At 33.2% G+C, this 20,559-nt stretch overlaps 1 protein-coding gene across 1 annotated transcript; it reads right to left on the bottom strand.

Moving 5' to 3' along the window:
• Positions 1–14,040: 14,040 nt before the first annotated feature.
• LOC128173898 (piggyBac transposable element-derived protein 4-like) lies at positions 14,041–15,838 on the bottom strand. The gene is made up of 3 exons (XM_052839572.1): positions 15,756–15,838; positions 14,790–14,958; positions 14,041–14,700 (listed from the first exon to the last, which is right to left on the bottom strand). Exons 1-3 carry the CDS (start codon positions 15,836–15,838, stop codon positions 14,164–14,166), a joined length of 789 nt encoding a protein of 262 aa, XP_052695532.1. The 3' UTR covers positions 14,041–14,163.
• Between the last annotated feature and the right edge of the window lie 4,721 nt (positions 15,839–20,559).

Here is a 20,559-nt window from a genome sequence, read left to right as displayed (position 1 = left end):
CCTTAGTCAGATAATACTTATCGTTTTCATGGTGGACGGTCGTCAAATATTTGGAATCATGCTACAAAAGATGTATCTGTTCTAAACAACGTCAATAAACACTATATTTTCCCATCAAATGAAAACAATCTTGACTTATTAACATTTTTGGCGAATATTCATGACCAAACTGTGCATCATCTTCAACAACGTGGCCATACTTTAAAATCAAAGGCCTGAAGGGCCATAATTGCTTACGGGTTTGATATGACTATATTTACATGGATCGAGTATGATTCCCTCTATTTCTTACGGGAACTTTAGTTTATTTATAGCTCTATAGAAAGTAACTAGCTACATGTAATTCATAGATCTATAGAAACTGACAGGACCCATATCAACATGTCCCATTTGTTGATTGGTCGAACCTTAGTGACTGAAACAGACAGGATTGAAATTTAGACGCCTCTTTTATCAATTGGTTGAAACCACCATTGCTTTTAGGAAAATCATAGACTGCATAAAATAATAATGATGATGTCAGACTCTATCCAACGACTGAAGTACATTAACTGTAAATTCATTCAACTATAGAGGACACAAAAACACTTAAAACCAACATGCTCTCAAATATCAGTATACCTTGTATTCCTATGCACTATGAACTTGCGCGAGAGTTGGTGCACGGTGCGACGTAACAGGGCCACAGCCAGCGCAAAATCATTGCGCGTAAAAATAATATAACCAAACTAGAGCAAAGCTCGTTGCAAAGCAACGAGTGGGTCTTCCGTTAATGTCGGAAGTAAAGCTAGAAGTTCCTGTAAGAAGCAGAGCTCCTAAACCAATAACAAAAGTAACTAAAATAAAAAGATGAAAAAAATCGAATTATTTCTGGTACGACTTAACAAAATCCGAATGATTTAGGTACGACTTAACAAAAACCTTTCCGATTTCAAGAACGAGTTTACCAAAAAAAAATCCGAATGTGATCAAGTACGACTTAACAATTATTTTTGGTACGAGTTAATTTTACTTTGAATATAACGCTATTTTTTAAACCAAGGACGTGGAATCAAAATTTCCGGAAAAATCAATTTTTAAACCCCGATATCTCTGTAATGCATCGTCCGATTCAAAAAAGGATTTCAGTTTTGAACTCAGCATGAAAAATACTGTAAGATACATACGTAAATGTTTTAAAATTGAAAAACATGAAAATTCAAAAAAATTGGTTTTGCTTCCGGTTTCGACCGGAAGTGTCCGAATTGAGTTTCCAGCCTTATGTCATAAGTAAAACGATTGTTCTACCTTCTCTGTAAATCTCATAGCTTTATCTTAAATCAAAAATGAGAAAAGCTCCGGACAAAATCACTTTTTAAAACGTGAAAAACGTCAATATCTGACGAAATTGATGACGTCATCAAATAATTTTTTCATATCATAGAGATCTTTTAGATACACATTACACCTGTAAATTTTAAAACAATCGATGCAAGCGTTTTTGAAATATTTGAGTTGGAAAAAAAATAAAAAGAATAATAATAATAAGAACTAGAGCAAAGCTCGTTGCAAAGCAACGAGTGGGTCTTCCGTTAATGTCGGAAGTAAAGCTGGAAGTTCCTGTAAGAAGCAGAGCTCTTAAACCAATAACAAGAGTCACTAAAATAAAAAGATGAAAAAATCGAATTATTCTTGGTACGACTTAACAAAATACGAATGATTTTAAGTACGACTTAACAAAAACCTTTCTGATTTCAAGAACGACTTAACAAAAAAATCCGAATGTGTTCAAGTACAACTTAGCAATTATTTTTGGTACGAGTTAATATTACTTTGAACATTATGCTATTTTTTAAACCAAGGACGCGGAATCAAAATTTCCGGAGAAATCAATTTTCAAACCCCGATATCTCTGTAATGCCTCGTCCGATTTTCAAACGGATTTCAGATTCGTGTTCAGCATAACAAATTCTACAAACCTCGTTAACATTTTAAATTAAAACGAAAAATTCGAAAATTCGAAAATTTTAAAACACTTCCGGTTTAGACCGGAAGTGACGGAAACTAATTTCCAGTCTTATGTCCAAATAAAAACGATCATTGCTTCAACACAGAAAATTCCAAGTCTTTATCTTGAACCGTTTTTGAAAAACGCCCTGGACAAAATTACTTTTTTAAAATTTAAAAATTGACGTAACGTAAAAACGGAAGTGACGTTGTAGTTGAAAATTTTAAAACTTTGAGGCACAATAATGCTTCATAATCCCTGAAAGTTTCATGTAAATCTGTTGAAAACTTTTTGAGATATTAAGCTTTGAAAAAGTCAGAAAAATAAAGAAAAAGAAAAATAATAATAATGAAAAAGAAACAATAGAATAACAAGAGGGTCTTCCGTTGAAAACGGAAGACCCTAATAAGAAAAAAAAGAAACCGTAGAAAAACAAAAGGGTCTTCCGTTGAAAACGGAAGACCCTAAAAAAAGAAACCGTAGAAAAACAAAAGGGTCTTCCGTTGGAAACGGAAGACCCTAATGATGAAATGTACTGTAGTGTATGTTATGTACTATAATTAATGAATGCTCATGAAATCTACACCAACAAGTATTATTCCATTTTATTTGTATTTCATAAATGTATATTTATTCATATTTTCTGGGTTTTTTTCTACTTTTTTAAGAGGCTGACCTTCACAAGCTTTTATGAGAAATATAGATTCACAAGGCAGTTCTAACACCTTCTATTTTATTTTTTTCCCTTTGTACAGAGATAAACTCTTTGGAGGGGGGGGGGGCAAGAAAAAGGCAGGACTATGCAATTACAGCAAACTTGTTTTGACACCAAATTTAATAAAAATTCAGTACTGCACTATAACTTTGCAGTCAGTCTCTCTTCACATGACATGTGTACACAGTCATTTTCAGAGGCATACTATACGATGTCTCTATGTTATAGTAATGTGACATCGCTTCCGTATATGACTTGCAATCAAGCTTAACTGTATATTCTTTTTGTATTTGAATACATTTGGTCTCAAGTTTCCAATATTTTTACGACAAATAAACAGTTTAATCATAGCACAACCAAGGTAACTCCATCGAGGGAACATTGTGCTATTTTTAGATCTTGGAAAATCCCCAACATTCGTTAATGGCGGAGGTGTCGAAGAAGGCACATTATATTAAACAAGTAGTAATTGCCCCTCTATTTATGCATTTATTACCGATTTATAATCCCAGTTTCAATATATCTCAATCATAAGTTCAGTCCTTTAACCGTTAAACACTTTCCCCCTTGCTGAGATCGATGTCGATCGAAGTTAGCGACGCTCTCTGCGGGTGCCAACGTTTTTATGAAGATTGAGCGAAATAACGACAACTTTACATTTACCTATCACTGTTAGGATCTGAAATAATTGGGAAAAGATTTTTTGCTTATAATACATGTAAGTATGCATAGCGGAAAGCATGGCGGCACTGTGTGATGCATGGCGGGGGCCTTTACCTCTATGCAAAAACACTGCAGTTAATATTCATTCGCGTTAGATTTCTAGTTTATTTAAATAAAGTCAATTCATATTGGTTACAATAACATAAGTGATAATAACATAATTATGGAAAATATAATCTTGCTTACAGATATTTATTATGAACAACAAACAGTTAACTTTGAAACATTCGAATAGAACTATTTTTTGTCGCGCATGTTCAGCTAACTGAACTCTTTGCCGTAAAGATTATCCGGCAACTAGATGGCCGTAAGCCATAAAAAGTGGTACTTGAACGTTCATGTAACCATGCAAAGACAAAATGGTGTGGTTTTAAAAGAGAGTGCATCCTACTTTAAAAGGAAAACCTATACGCTATTGGATGTAAATGATAGCTTAAACGATGAAGTTGATAATGCTTATCAAAGTTTATATAAACATTTTGGAAGTGTACAATGAACGTAGATTAGGATGGTCGTTAAAGCAAATAAACCATCTTGAAATAAGTTCGGCAGTGTACGATCCAATTCTTGGGAGAACCTTCTTTACAACACCAACAAAAATTAAACGTATAAGAGCTGCAGTCAACATTGATAATGTTGATGATAAATGTTTTTGTTGTGTGTCTAAGCAGCACTGCATCCGGTTGGAAAACATCCAACGGGTATCAATCTATCTAAAATACCAACATGAACTTAATTTGCAAGGAATCAAGTTTCCTATGACAAAACAACAAATTCCTCGATTTGAAGCTCAAAACTACCTATCCATCACAGTTCTTGGATATGATGAAGACGAAGAACATTTTTATCACATCTACACATCTTCTGTAAAGAACACTCGTCTTGAAGTGGAGCTATTACCACTTAAACGTCATGATGATTCCCATTATGTGCTAATCCGTAATCTCAGTCGTCTGCTGGCTCATTCAAAATGTAAAGGTCATAAATACCACTTCTGTAGATATTGCCTGCAGGGATTTACAGCCGAGTCAGTTTTGGAAAATACATAAAGCAAAAAGTTTGGAAATCGTGCACAGCTGTGCTTCACAGACACTGACTCCTTCCTCTATGATTCTATGCAGATACTTCCTCTGACAGGGATTTATTTGATTTTCAAATTATCCTTCAGATCAAACAAAAAAAAAAGGTTAAGAAAATTCAAAGATGAATGTGGTGCAAATGTGATTCAAGAACTGGTAGGTCTTCGATCTAAATTAAATTGTTATCGTGTATAGGATAAAGATATTTACAAAGCAAAATGGATGATAAAATCAGTCGATCAAGAATAGCTATCAGTGAGGCAGTATAAAGGATGAGTCACTCCGTTGTGAAATGAATGCCATCTGAAGCTTTTATTTATTTTCATTTCAGGAAAATCGAAGAAAGCGTTTATTTTCGAATAGGAAAAATTCGCTGTCGGAGTCCGACCTCTCCTCTGTAAGTGACCTTTCATAAATTACTTTTTTCATTTGTATTATTAATATAATCTGGTGCGTATCGAACATTTATTAGTGTTGTTTCCTAATTCCAGCCCACTATCGAGTGGGAGAGTTTCTCTTCCCAAAGAATATCAAATCTAGAATAGAGAGTATCTCTTCTAGAGGTCAAAAGAGAAGAAAATATGATTCTGCGCTGCAAGGGCCAGTGCAGAAAATGTAAGTGCATGTTTTACATGTCCCTGTATATAAAGAAAACTTATCAAATCTTACCTTGGTTTGATGTTTAATACGATTCCTTTTATTGGTAATTTTTTATTGATATATATACCTGTTTATATTCAGGGATGGTTGGAAAATTACTTGAACAAGCAACCACTTCCATAATAACAGATCTAGGTAATGGAAAAATAAACTGCCATTTTCGGCTCTTTTATGACAGTTTTTAAGCACTCCAATTAGAAAGTATTTTAGTACAGGTTAAAGTATTAGCATTTTTGTAACAGTATTCATTCAAAGGTTAATACACATGTCACAGGGAAATTGCATTACTCTAGAATTCATTTCCTAGCAGTTAAAAATCTATAGTAAGAATGTATGTATTTAGTTATATTTGTTCCCTTCCAATAATTCTGTTTTTATTTTTCGTTCAGAGAGAATACAACGACAGAGATGGCATTTTCTCTTTCCATGTGATGGTACTACCGTTCCTATCACTTAACACATTGTGCCAGTCTTTCAACACTTGGAACAGAGGACGAGATGCGACTACATCTGGCGACAATGGATAACTAATCCAACATTCCCAATGAAGAACTGGAGTGTGTTTATGATTTCCGTGAGGACATATAACGATCTTAAAGGCTGGCACAACAGCCTACCTCAAACGACATGTGAACCAGCAAGGGGTTCTGTCATTCTACCTTCTATTAACAGAACTATACAAGGAAGCCGAGAACATTTCCGTGTAGGCAAAACCTCTTTCAAAGGGAAAAATAGAACATCTACACCGGAAGATGGCATAGGAAATGAATTTAAAACTTTACCGGAAGTGGGAGGAATATAACGATGGAGGACTCTTAGTTACCTTACTCCTACTTTATTGTGCATCCTTCTATTAACCTGTTGTAAATGGAACTTGCTGATGAGATGTGTATTGCTGTTTGTCCTTATTTTGAAGCAAATGACATGTAGTGCTTGTTATGTTACTGTTAAGATTTCCCAAAATATGTTCCTGTATTTTTGCTTGATATTTCAATAATAGTAAATACCTTTGTGCTCAAACTATGTTCATCCACTAATATGAAAAATGTCCAGATTATCTGTTTTGAAACGCCCCCTCTACCGCCTCGGGTTTCAATACACATCCCGAAATTGAAAGTCTACGGATATTTTGCATTGCAACAGCCATTAATAAGCCCGGATGATAACGTTAAAAAATTGCGCGATGTATTCCGAATGGGGAAAAGATGTAAACATTCCCCATTATAAATCTCCGTAAGGAATCTGTTTTCGTTCCTGTGAATTTTTCTGAAATGAAAGGGTTAATTGTTCAATGAAAATATCTTGGATATATTCCTTTTTAACGATTTCAACTGTATTTCTTTCACAGGTATGTGTAGTTTTATCAAAAATCATCAAAAAGCGATGGAAGCAATAACTTTGGACAGATTATAGACTTCGTACGAGTTACTTAACAAACTTATTATTACTATTGTTAACTTTTACTTAGTTTGTTGTTAAAGTCCAGCATTGATCACAGTATAATTTAATAGAGGCAAATTAACTGCAAATTATTATTGCGTTAATCAACTTACCATTAAGCCAGCATTTTCAATAATTTTTATATACATAATATACCAAAGTCATTTATTTCATCGAATCGTAATTTCAGTTTATTGAATGTGTTCTTTATCGTGACACATCGTATGTAGCAGCAAAGACACTGCAGTCCATTTTACATTGTATTGCACTGGACTTTGAATCCAAGATAAATAATAAAGTCTGAAACCCATTGGTTAGCGATATTCATAACGTTATATGTATACCCAACTCGATGGTCGTGGGTGCAATCAAACAATGACATCTTCCTTGAATAAAAAGACGGTCACAGAGGACGGTGACGCTACGTATAGGTGTGGTATTCATTTTAGAAATAAAGTACGAGTTTTCGTGAATGTTGCAGAATAACCTCCGAGGTCGAGAAAAGTTGTTTTGAAATATAAAGGCCGAGGCGTTAGCCGAGGCTTTTATATTTCAAACAACATTTTGAGACCGAGGAGGTTATCCTGCAACATTCACGAAAACAAGAACTTTATTTCTATTCTGCTAACAGCACAGTATTTCTACAGATCGTTTCTCCTATAGAGAGACGATCTAGGTCATTTTGACGGCTGTTCCGTGTAACCCCAACGGTTTAGTTAGTAATGTTTACATGTGTATCGATCAAAGGAATCACATGCAGACGACAGAATTTTTCTTTGGATTTTTAATACTCTTCACTTATTTATAAAATATCTTTGAATCATGTTCCTAATATTTTAAGGACAATTTAATACGATTATTACTAGTACACGTTTTATAATTTATGTAAAAATACGCAGTGAAAATGTGGTAGGGAGGTCCTAGGAACAGCCGCATTGATCTCTTAAAAATAAACATTTGAGGCAATACACATCGTTTTGACTGGAACTAACACGTGAAATTGACATCGTTTTAAAAAAGTTTGCGGTTTGAATTTGTACTTCCATGATCAGTGCGAGACAAATAGGTATTTCTGATCTGATAATTTACTGATGACGTTCGTTATATAATGTCCGCGGCATCTCTTTGATCTCGGCAATAACTGTAGTAGAATGGTATTTATCTATTGATTCTTCATCACTACAAAGGATTAACGTGTTAAAAACAATTCCCGTTGTTTCGCAATATTGTATAAGTTCATGGTACGAGTTAACTAATATTATTTGACAACAGCATTGTTAACTATTACATTAGATATTCGAGTTAATAACACATGAGATACACCGTGTGGTTTCATTAGTTACAGATATTCATTAATGTATACCCAACTCGATAGTTGTAGATGCATACAAAACAATGATTTTTTCCTTGAATACAATGGACGGTCACAGTGGACGACGACGCTACTCTTTTAAAGGGTTCTTGAGCGATGGTACGCAAAGAAGGTGTGGTATTCATAGGTAGTTACGTTCATGGTACGAGTTAACTTATGATGTTTGACGACAGTACTGTTAACTAGTACATTGAATATTCGAGTCATAAGAACATTACATAATTTGTATGCCCTCCTTTGAAGAAGGGTGTTGCTAAAACGCGGAACGGAAAGCGGAACGGAACGGAAAATATCATATCACGTTTATCACTTTAAAAGGGCATAGACTGACCAGAAAACAATTTACTTTGTATCATTTATTCATATCTTATGAATGATTATCAATATAATAATGGCTGTCTTATCGATATTCTTGTAATATAGCATTGTATTCAATTGGCTTTAGCTGAGTAAAAATCAAATATATACGAATTGTGAAATATTAACATAATTTAACGAGTAAATAAGCTATAACTTTTTAAATTTTTTTTCTTTTATGGTATTTTTGGCATAGCATCGTGACGTACGCAGTAAGTGAACAAGTTCATGTGTTTAATGAGTATTTTTATATTTCAAATATGATGTATATACTCACATGAACATTGAATTTTCGGTGTTCTATACGATCTTATATCATACAGACGATACAGTATCATCGAGATAAAAAAAAACATACGACTGACGACATTCAAAATTAAAATACCCGGTACTTAGTGAAACTAGTATTTTTAGCTATGCAATTTTGTTTACATTTGCATTACTTGGCAGTTGTTCATTCCTGCAGATATATACATATAATCCGTATAGAGAGCTCTAGACGTTGCCTGGTTTGATATTCCGATTATAAATTGGGACTATAGTCTGTCGATCCCAAAATATTCATGCAACACATTTGGACGATTTAAAAAAAATACACATACCAGTAAAAAATGCAATTGAAATAGATAAAACGGGGAATATCCAACAAAACTTTATTGACACATTGTCATTTTTTAATCGGAAAAATTCACAGGATCGAAATCAGATTTCTTACGGAGATTTATAATGGAAATGTTGACATCTTTTCTCCATTTGGAAGTCACTCAGAAGACCTTGCACAATTTTTCAACGATATCATCCGGGTCGGTTGAAATGCAAAACCCCGTAGTCTATTTTTAGCCGTGTATTGAAACCAGATGATGAGCTAGAGAGGACGTTTTAAAGAAGGAACAATGAGAATGCTTAGTGCTTGTGAAAGAAAATCGCTTGAACTCTTAGGTATATATAAATATCAAGTTATTCGGGAAAATGTGAATCGAGGATATTTTGGGACAGAATATAGTGGTCAATACATGTACTGTTAATTTTGAGGAAATAATTATTCTTGAATAAATAATCTAATATTGCAAATCTTTCAAAGCATGATTAATAAATCTATGAAGTAAATAACATTAGATAAGATTTTCCGTTTTCCGTTCCGTTCCGCTTTCCGTTCCGCGTTTTAGCAACACCCTACGAAGAAAGGGGGCATTTTGCTTTGCTGCTGTCCGTCGGTCGGTCCACCAACAGTTTTCGCTCATTTTCTTTTCAAAGGATAAACATATTGAAATGAAATTTAGTATACAGGTTTATCATGATAATATCTAGGTCAAGTTCGATATTAGGTACGATCGAGCAATTTTCGACAGAGTTATGGCGTTTTGACTTAGAAAAATTCGATTAAAATGAAGTTTATCTTTATAATATGTAGGTCAAGTTCGATATTGGGTACGATTGAGCAATTTTCGACAGAGTTATGGCCCCTGGACTTAGAAAAATTAGAGTCATTTGCAGTTTCCGCTCATTTTCTTAACAGAGGGTGCATATATTAATATGAAATTTGGTATGCAGGTTTATCTGAATAATATCTAGATCAAGTTTGATTTTAATTATGATAGAGCAATTTCTTAAAGAGTTATGCCCCTTGGAATTAGAAACATTCCAAATAAATGGAGTTTTACGTTCATTTTTTTGTGGATGTTTCCAATGGAGGGGGGCATAAGTGTTTCACAAATATGTAAATATAGTCACATCATACCGTAAGCCATTATGGCCCTTCAGGCCTTTGATTTAAATTTGATTTTCAACTTAATATTCCCAAAAATGTGTAACTTGACAAGAAACAGATTTTGAAGAAATAGTCCTTTTTCTTTTTGTGCTGGGGATCTGTGATATCTGGCTCACCATCTTGAGTGAAACTTACACTATCTGAGCTCGAGATTGAAAACTCTTATATCGTGTCGATCACTGATGATATTGTGAAATTCCTCTTCATGCAGAAATTATTTTCTTCACTCCCTGACTTAGCCTGGTCAGTTTGATGCCACTCGAAGGCACTAAGTTGTGTCTTCCGTCTGTCTTCAACTTAGGCTACAGTAATCTCAGTTTTAAAACATTTGTTTAACTCTTCTGTTATTTCTAATCACAACGCTTTTTTTCTACTGAGTGGGTGATCAGAACTTTTCTTTCACAGCGAAAATGCATGATGGAATAGTATGGTAAAACTGGGAACAGTATATACACTGTGTGGTGGGGCTAGATACGCCATCAGCCTTAAAGGCACACGCGCGTTGCACATGACCAATTCCACCACATCGAAAACAGTTATGGATAACCAGGACAGCTCCGTGAGGACGACATTATTTCTGAGTAAGACGCACGGATGGCTGCTGCAACGGGCTGTATTTGTCGGTAACCAAACGCCTTCTGTCTTGGCCGCTGTTAGTGTTTCCACAAATGTCATGAAAAATCATGAACCCCAGGTGTAGGGTGGGTCACATTTAGGGATCAATTTTTTTTAGATAGGAATTAATAGAGTAAATCTTTAAAAATCTTTTTCTCAGAAACTTATCAGCCGGGTGATTCTTTCAAATTGTGTTGACTTTGGCCCTTGGATAATTCTTGGGTGTCACGTTTGATTTAAGTTTATATCCTTTATACATACACAATTGTTTAGGGTCGTTTTTGAACACTGCAATGCTCAACATGTGCTATGACTACAAAATTATCCTGTAAGATGACTACTAGATAGTTACATTTTTACTGGAGGTACCCTTCAATAAAATACCAAATATTTTGCTCTAGAATATTTAATTGTGGTAGAGAACAGATGTTACAACATCTTATAACAATCCCAGACTGCTGCTTTGTTAAGTTATGCCATACTCTGAGTATAAACGTCTACTTTTAAGAATATAGACTCAGTTCAAAGATCCGTATAGGTAAATCAAATATTTAATCTTTCTTTCCTATTTAAAACTTATATTCTATTTAAGTGTCAAACTACATTTGTCATCACATAGGAATTAGCTCATTTGACTAACTAACATTAGATAAGGTTACCACAAATTGCCACATTTGTTCAATCAATAGAGTTGAACCATATTTTGATAATTGATTATTTCCTTAAATTAATTAAGGTAAAAAAAATATATTAGCAAATGCATATTACAAGTAACTTTGTACACGATATCAGCTTGTCCAGCAATATTTTACATAGATAAACGTAGTCATGGTACCTATATGAATTTTACTTCCTGCAAAAAGTTATCAATTACCCTAAAATGAACATCTTTCAAGCTATATTTGCTTTTATGTAGTTGTTTATATAAATAGTTCTTAATTGAAGTATTTTTCTCATTGAATGTTCACTTATACTCCTATGACTAATACTGGCGCTCCCTACTTAGAATGAATGTTTTCAAGCTGCGGTTTGTTATGAGATCCAGAGTGTAGCAGATTTTCTGTCAATTCTTATTGAAGGGTGTTAAGCTTATTTCAAGCAATAAAACGGAGAGGATGCAAAAACAATTTCATAATGAGTTTCAAGCAAAAAATTAACCTAATATGACAGTTTTAAATCAATCTAGTTAGAGACTGAAGAAGTTTATGGGAATCATGTAAATATTTTTTTTGTATTAAAACTACTTAATCGGAGACACCCTATCCCACAACAATTAATGATTTGTTTTAACTTACATGTCTTCTATTGTGAACAGACATCATTTGTTTTAATTTGGCTCTCTTGTCAGGACTCTAGTTTTTTTCTTACTCTCATTCAATATGAACCATGTGCTATATTTTGAAAAGGAATCTGTCTGGAAAAAAAGGCAATGATTTAAATCAATTTGAAATGATTGTTTCTAAATGAGAAACTTCACTTATCACTACATTTATACTACCTCATATATAATAATGCAATAAAAATGTAAACGACAAAACATAATTGATACCTGATTCACTTCAACTTTGGTAAATCTGTCTTCCAAATTTCATAAAATGCTGCCCTGCAGACGGGCATATGAAATGGATTTTCCAATTGTGTATTTTTTTCTGCAACATATCCGTCATAAATGTCGCTTTTTCTTGTCAGAAAACGCAACTTCATGTCACCATTATCTGGCATTCTGTCGGCATAAAAATATTCATGACTGTGCAGCCATACAACAGCCCCTTCTGTTGATTTGCCTCTGACATTTCTATAACTAGCAGCTGATTTTCCTCCAAGACTTTTTAAAAATATATTTAGTAAAACGTTTTGTTGTTTTTTAGCAGAGTACACGTTGGTTGTGTCCTCCAACAATTAAAAACTGTTGGTGTTTCTTTCTTTTATCTTATTAATAAATCATTCCCCGTTGTTCAAAGCATGTTGTCTAAAATCTGTACCTCATGCTGTGCATCATCTTTTAACCCTTTAACGGCCGCCGTTTTTACAGTTTTGCATAAATTTAGCAAACAGTTTTAAAATGAAATTTATGACATTTTCTGAAAGACTTTACATAAGGTAACCCATATATATTATGAAAGGTAATATACTAAGGGTTCATACTAGGTTGTGTTTCACAACCTTATGATAACCATGGCAACAGAATATGGTCACGAACAACAACATTTGATGTATTTTGAGTGTTTTTGACATGAATGAACATGCGTTAATGTTAAATACTTTGTAAAATAAACGTTATCAAATACTTATGCAATTATCCATGTTGTATGCTACAAAAATTTAGTTATAGTATTTTTTTAACCTTTGAATCTACTTATTTAGAATCTAAATGCTATCCTTTTTTTACCGTTGGCGCCGTTAAAAATGATAATAGAAATATTTATTCTAAATGGTTATAGTAAAATATATCTAACTGAACATCTGATATCTTGCGAGTCTATTGATTATTATAAAATTTTGATTATAAGTTGATACGCCTGCTCTCTCCAATCGTCATTAATTAAATAATAAAAGGTCAAAGGTTAATTTCTATGTATAAATACATATAGTTCTGTCCATATCAAATAACGAACAATATTTCAAGAACACACTGTTTGCCAGCCATCAAACTTTACACAAAGGCTGGTAATAGCAAGAAAATGGCAACAATTTATTGAAAACCAGTTTACATGTCAAAATACATCAAAGGAGACCCCTGAAGTATCTTAGCTTGGACAAGAATAGACAATGGTTAAGTATAATTGCATGTGGAGAGTAAGCTCATTCAGTCAAAGTAAGCGTATCTAACAAAGCAGGAATTAACATTGGGAAACCTATAAAAACTGTTAGTTCATTGTATATACCAGTCTAATCAATTCTATATTAGGTGTGATCACTTCATATGCAAAAGAATTACTTCTTAACTACGTGTAAATGGAATAAATTACACACACATTAAATACCAGAACTAATTCAAATTTATGTCAATGTATGGGCCTAAACGCATATATTGATATACCAGTGTAATTCTTTAGAAGACAGAAAAATAATCATCAAGTAATAATGGAAACCTTTGAAATAGATTCATGATTATAATGCTGTATTTCATGGACAATTTGCAGACACTGAAACATTCAACTAAAACAAATTTATGCCAATCAACTACCGTATATCCCATATAATGCATGTGCTTTATATTGTATCACTAAATTATGTTCTAACATTTTCAGATTAAAAGTTATAATAAAAAATCTCTCGCTCTCTTTTTCTCTTTCTTTCTCTCTTAATTTCTAATTAGTAAATTGCCTCTAAAGGAGTAATATAACAAATAAATAATACTGTTACGTATGTGACATACAATAAAGATACAAATGACAGTAACAATGAATACCGCAATATGCAGACTTTGAATATCATATGCATTCATTACAAAACTGGAAGCTGATTATGCACATGATATGCTTGGAAACAAGCACCCTGACAAAGATGTAACATACACTTGTCACATCCATAAACGACACCCTTCATCTTCCCCTCTTTTGCACACCATTTACACCGTCCACGAGGTCGTTTTAACTTCATGCTGTGATGCTCGCTCAAACCTGCTGCTGTGATCAGTTGTTTTCCTAAATGCCTAGGCTGCTTCCTGTTAGAAAAATCTTCAATAAGACTCATGGCAACATCAACATGAAGATCACATAAAGAATAATGTGTCCTTGGTTTCATCACACCAGGGGTCATCTTCCAAAGGATAAAATTCATAAAGAACTTCCAGCACCTTCTTGACTGTCGACCAACGGGACACTTGGAGCGATACTGCATGGCACGATCAACACCATAGTAGTTCTCCTGGTAGGCAACAACAGCTGGTGACCGCTGTATTAGTATGACCTCACCCCAAGGTACTCGACGATGTGTTGGACCATCTCCAAGTGGATCTGATGTGGTTGAAACAATATGAACCTGTAAAGTAAATGATGATTTACCAAATGGATGACATGCTTTTTTCAACATTATACACTCCCATCAACAATCTTAAATTAGTCACTTACTGGTTCGGCATCTTTCCATGCTGTTGCAACCAAATTGTCATGTTGCAGTTGCTCGGTATCACCACGGCCACTAAAAGTTGGGTTCTTCAGCTCATGAGGGAATCCTTTGCGATTGGTATTGATGGTACTACAAGCATAAATACCATTTACTTCAATATTTTGATCCAGGCTTCATTTACATCTGGAAATTTCTCCGAGTCATCGCTATCAATGGGCGTATCTTGTGAAGCCTGCAAGACATTCAATGCCAAATATGTTTTGTTGAACAAAATCATATTTATATAAAACAAATTCTAAATTATAGATATTTACATTCGAAATATTTTTTTGCTAGTAAAGTGTGTTGAAAGCTACTGCAGTCACAACACTGTAACATACACAGGGTACTCAGAGGATAAAATTATAAGCTTTATCATAATGTCACAAACGTTGAACGCTGTTAACTTTTTTAGTTATTTATCAGATATATAATGCAGAAGAAGCAAGAAGTTTAAAAATGTAAATTTAAGCATTGGATCCTTGTATTTTGAAAGATACAGTCTCATAACTGCAGCGATGTGTGCATACAATTTTTTTTACGCGGTACTGTAGATTCCTAATTAAACGCAAGGAATTCATTTCCGCGTAAAATCGCGAGTAGCAAATCTCGCGGATTTTAAATCTCGTTCTATTTTTCAGACAGTTTTGAACTATAGGAAATTATACAAAAAATTGCTGATCGCGATTTTATTTTCTCGCGATTTGATACAAAACACCGGAATCGCAGAATTAAGTATTCGCGTAATATTAGGAATTTACAGTAACTGGCGTTACTCACTTTGTATGTACACAAAACTGCATTTATGAAACTTTATTTTCAAAAACTAATGTTTCAACACTAAAATGATGACATTTTTGACACTGGTGATAATGCACTTTTATGTTAACTGCATTCTACAAAATGTTACTTTTATTTTCCAGTCATACTCAGGAGATCCCACAGAGCCTTGAGTTGTATTGTTATTCAAGTGTAGATACTCGGTCAATCTCCGGAAACTGCTCCTACTCATAGTGTCTTTGCATCATTGGTTTCCTATAACAATGATGTATACCGATTTAGATCATATAAATGATCTCAACGAAAACAGTATTATAATAATCCTTACAGATTTTATTAATTAATTAATAGTATTTAAACACTCTAAAACATATTTATATAAATACATCCAGATGGAGGTTTTTTGTCTTTATGTCTTATTTAATAAAAAACAATTTTTTTATTTAAGTATTCTATCAACTGACAATGCAAAGTTTTTGTTTGTCCATGATAAATTCCTAGGAGCTAATGAGAACATCAAAGACAAGTGTGGCTGAATTCATTTGTCCCAAGGGAGCCATTATCTGAGCCATGGTTCAGATTGAGTATGTGTATAGGGGAAATTGATTATCTGTAAAATGGGTGATGGTTTTGGTGATTTTTTTAAACTGTTTCATGTAAACCAAAAGTTTCTATCATTATAAGGAAATAAATAATATCATTATTAATAAAGAAGATAAACTATTTTTAGAAGTTGTTTAAATTTATTAGTCAAGTAAATTGATGAAGTGCCCCTATTGAGCATTAATTTAAATGAAATTCAAAATTACTGATATGATTGTAGTGTTATTGCAATTTAAAAATTGTTTGTAATATTAAATTTTCTTTTTTACATATTTTTACATAGTATGGTAATTATGGTAATGTTTTGGGTCAATTTTCTGATATGGAGTTCCATTGTGCCATAAGAGAAAGTGAGGAAAATTTGAAACAACTAATTGCATCTGTCAAGACTGTTATTAGAAAGATATTGAAAGTTTTATTAACAGAAGAGCATTGCTTGGCTACTGGTATTTCCATATACTGCAAAGGGAGGGGTTATTGTCATTTTGGTGGTATTTTTTAAAATCAATTAAATATAAAAAAAAAAAAATATCATCAGATACATACATTTGTAAATGTTTAACTGTTATAAATATATATTTACAGTGAAATTCTGACAATTTTGATTTTAATTTTTCTTTGTTACTAATATTTTTTTTACAATTCTCGAATATTTTTTTGTATGTGTTCCAAACCTTTATTATTCAATTCAATTATTTCCCCTATTTGAAATTAGCCTTGCGGGGGTATTAGTCCCATTAGGACAGTTCTAGTTGACACTAGTAATTCAATGCGCAAACGGATCAACGCCTTCCTCATCATTTCTGGATGTCATGTGCATGAAAATGCTTCTGAATTTAAGACATCCTCTTCTCAAAATATCTACGTTAGATCGGAAATATTTGATAATCTCTTCTCCAAAATGGAAACGGTCGTGCTGATGTTCATCGTAGCACGCCATAAATCATAATGAATTGATTTTATGAAATCAACCGTGGATGACTTTTCAAGGAATAATTTAATTATGAGAGTTTTGTAGTTTTATTTATTATGTTGTCTATTATTGCATTGCTTTACTCGGTAAATCACTAAGGAATGTAATTTGCAAGTATGTTTAAATTTAATGGCAATCTGTTTTAAATTAGTACATGATTGGGGAAAACTCAAAAGCTGGCAACAATACTGCAATTATTAACTTTTTTAATGATATGATAAATAAGGTGTCGCAAGGTTTTAAAAGAAATTTATAAGATCAAGATATTTGAATAACTTTAAAGATTCTTTACATTTTTAAATTTCAGTCTTACGTTATATAACGCAATTTTTGTGATGCATGGCTCGTTCAGCCATGCATCCTCCGGAGATTCATTCATCTTTTATTTCCTCTATAAAGAGATACAGAATTAAGAATTAAGTTAATTAACACATTAATCCATGTACAATACAAATAATATTTTCAGATAAATCATAAACATAAAGTGATCAAGTGATACAAATGTTCCATTTGTTCTACACAAGTCATATGCGAAAGAGCGCTGCACATAGCCGTTGGTATTGTGCGCATGCAGGAACTAACAGCTTCGAGTTTAGAACCCTGAAGTTTCTTTCCTGAGATAAAGGTAAAACGGTTAGTGGTTCATTAATAACCTTTATATCAAGCATAACATCTTTTTTCAGCTAAATTTCTGTAAATTATACTTTTTGAGTTTTCCCTGTTATTCGGAATACCTTGTTTTGGCTTAATTTAGATACCGTCTTGTTTTCGTTGTCTGAAAATTGATACAATTGTACATAGAAATATCTAAGCTACATTTACTTATCGTTATTACATGTATCTATCTTATATCAAATCAACCAAACTTTTAATTTTTGTTCCGAATCTTGTCATACATTTCTTAAAAAAAAAATAGGACAAACATAAATAAGCTAAAATCATAAAACAGCATATACTTAAATGATTCAAACGATTCAAGATGTGTGTACTTCGTTTTCCGCAGAGTAGGGCCACCAATTTATATTCAAATTTCCGAATACTCCACTATTTGGGGTTTGGAGTAGGACTTAATATAATAATTTTAGAATTAACCATATACTTGGAGGTTCCACCAATTCGGAAAAAAATTCAAACTTGGTGCTTCCACCGAACACTTTGACCATCTAAAAGATTTACAACTGGACTATCTAAAAGATTTACAACTCGAAGTGGGTCTTTTTCATAATTGCCTATTCATTATTTTAGTGCAATTAAATACTTGGTGGTACCACCAATTCAGTAAAATTTGAAACTTGGTGCTTCCACCAAAAACCTCAATTATATAAAGACAAACAGCATTGAATTGGTCTTCCATTTGACAATTCCACATTCATAGTGTTGGTGCATCCACCAAATTGGTATATACTTTGGGTTGTCTTTAAAACAAATTTCAATTACACTTGGAGGATTCATTAATTCATCCACCATTTAACGTTATTAATGTAAATACACAATGTGTGTACAATAACAAAAAAACAGTACTACAAAAAAACTATAGCCAGCAACTGTAACAAGTATCCGTTGATATACATGTAAGAGAACATGTTAAAAATAAAGTATAATTTTGCCAAATGTTATATAAATCAAATATTTGGTGAATTTGCTATAAACATGTAAGTGCCATAATTACGCTCTTAAATTACACACACAAAAATTCTGACACAATACTTTGTTACTTAACAATGTGTAAAGTTTCCAAGAATCTGAGAATTCTTTCTAGTTATACAATCAAGTAGATATTTTATAACCTGCACGTGACGATGAACAAGGATGAAGAAATTAAAAACGGTACACAAATAATCATATAAACGATAGTCAATATAAATGACTAAACCTGAATGACTCAGCCAAAGTAACAATTTACTTCTTATTGTAACTTGCAATTCCTTTTATCATACTTGTCTTGTGTCTTTCCTCAATGATAAGATTGTTTTTCCCTTTTTGGCATTCAAACTTGCAGACAATAAAGGCTGGATCTAATTTAACACTATCTCGTGGGTTTAGTATGAAACTGGTATCCTTTGTTTTGGTCCAAATGATTGGAATGTCCAATTTTCCAAGTGGTGACCTTGCAAATGTAAAATCGTTCCCGGATGACAATTATCCGAGGTAAACCTTTTATTATTGTACTCCACCAGCGCCATGATAATCTAGGAAAAGTTGAATATGTGTTAATTAATATGTAAGTGCTATTGTTTTTACTTACTGTCTCTGAGTTTTGAGAGAAATATGACAGTAATTTCAGATGCCATCTCTACTATTCCCTATTCAGAATCACTATGACAGTTTCGAAAATAGAATGGTTTTTTAAAATTCAAATTATTCACGACTACAACCCTATAGGGATTTGAAAAACATTTTTGTTACATACTGCATAATCATAATAAGTTACCATATTGTCATTTAAAAATTCCGTTTAAAAGGTCAACCAGTTGTATTAGATCAGGATAAACATTTTTGGTCAACAGATTACCAACAGTTCTTGAGAAATTAATTACAGACTGTTCGACCCTACAGATAATTTATTTACAGGAATCATGCCTATTGATACCATTAAATACGTCTTGTGAATATGCACAAGTTTTGCTCAAGGTGTTTTACGTTTGGGCAAGAACTCAAAGCTTTTTCTGGAGCATTTGTTTTGCTTCTAACATTCCACTTCCATCTAATATGACGGACTTTTGAGAAAGTTTTTTTGTTGACAAAGCTCTGAAAATAGACATACATGTAATTCGTATTAGAAAATAAGTAAAAGCATGAACAATTTGTAATATTAACATATTAGGATCCCAAGAATCATCTTACCCAGGGCTCTTTCATTGCTTTATGAGCAACGCTTGGATGTTTGGAAACCATGAAACGTCCAAAGTCTTCATATTGCCCTCTGGAGGAAAAGTCTCCAACTGCCAAAACATGATACGCCGTCTCACTCTTTGTAAATCTCCCCTGTTTGGAGTAAAGTTTGAATCATGAAGCTATATTTGGGGATATACGAATCTATTGGTTTAACAGTGGCTTCCTTTGGTTGTTCAACTGGTGATTCTGTGCATCCCAGCTGCTGTCTTTGGTGTTGTCACTGTAACTTCATTGTTTTCAACAACTACCACTGTCTCACAAGGTTCATCCAGTGTGCAATTTAGGAGCTGACCATTGCTGTCAATTTGAATAACATACAATTAAATATGATTTGTAATTGCTTTAGACTGATATGCATTTTTGAAAAAAAGACGACACCAATCAACATAACCTGTTGTAAATTTATTAAGACCCGACACTCTTGACCACATTATGAGTACACGTTATACACAGATATTATTATGGATGCATATAGTGTTTCG

This window comes from Crassostrea angulata, chromosome 2 (assembly GCF_025612915.1).
Source record: "Crassostrea angulata isolate pt1a10 chromosome 2, ASM2561291v2, whole genome shotgun sequence".
In the NCBI taxonomy this organism is placed as follows: Eukaryota; Metazoa; Mollusca; class Bivalvia; order Ostreida; family Ostreidae; genus Magallana; species Magallana angulata.
The sequence above is the reverse complement of the archived record's forward strand: the minus strand, read 5'-3'. Positions and strand labels throughout refer to the sequence as shown.

Excerpts from the sequence above, each read along its gene's own strand:
- LOC128173898 (XM_052839572.1), bottom strand. The coding sequence starts at position 15,838 with ATGAGTAGGAGCAGTTTCCGGAGATTGACCGAGTATCTACACTTGAAT. Across the intron at positions 14,959-15,755 it reads GGCTCTGTGGGATCTCCTGA|CCTGGATCAAAATATTGAAG; the intron begins GTATGACTGGAA and ends ATGTAAATGAAG. Across the intron at positions 14,701-14,789 it reads CATGGAAAGATGCCGAACCA|GTTCATATTGTTTCAACCAC; the intron begins GTAAGTGACTAA and ends TTTACTTTACAG.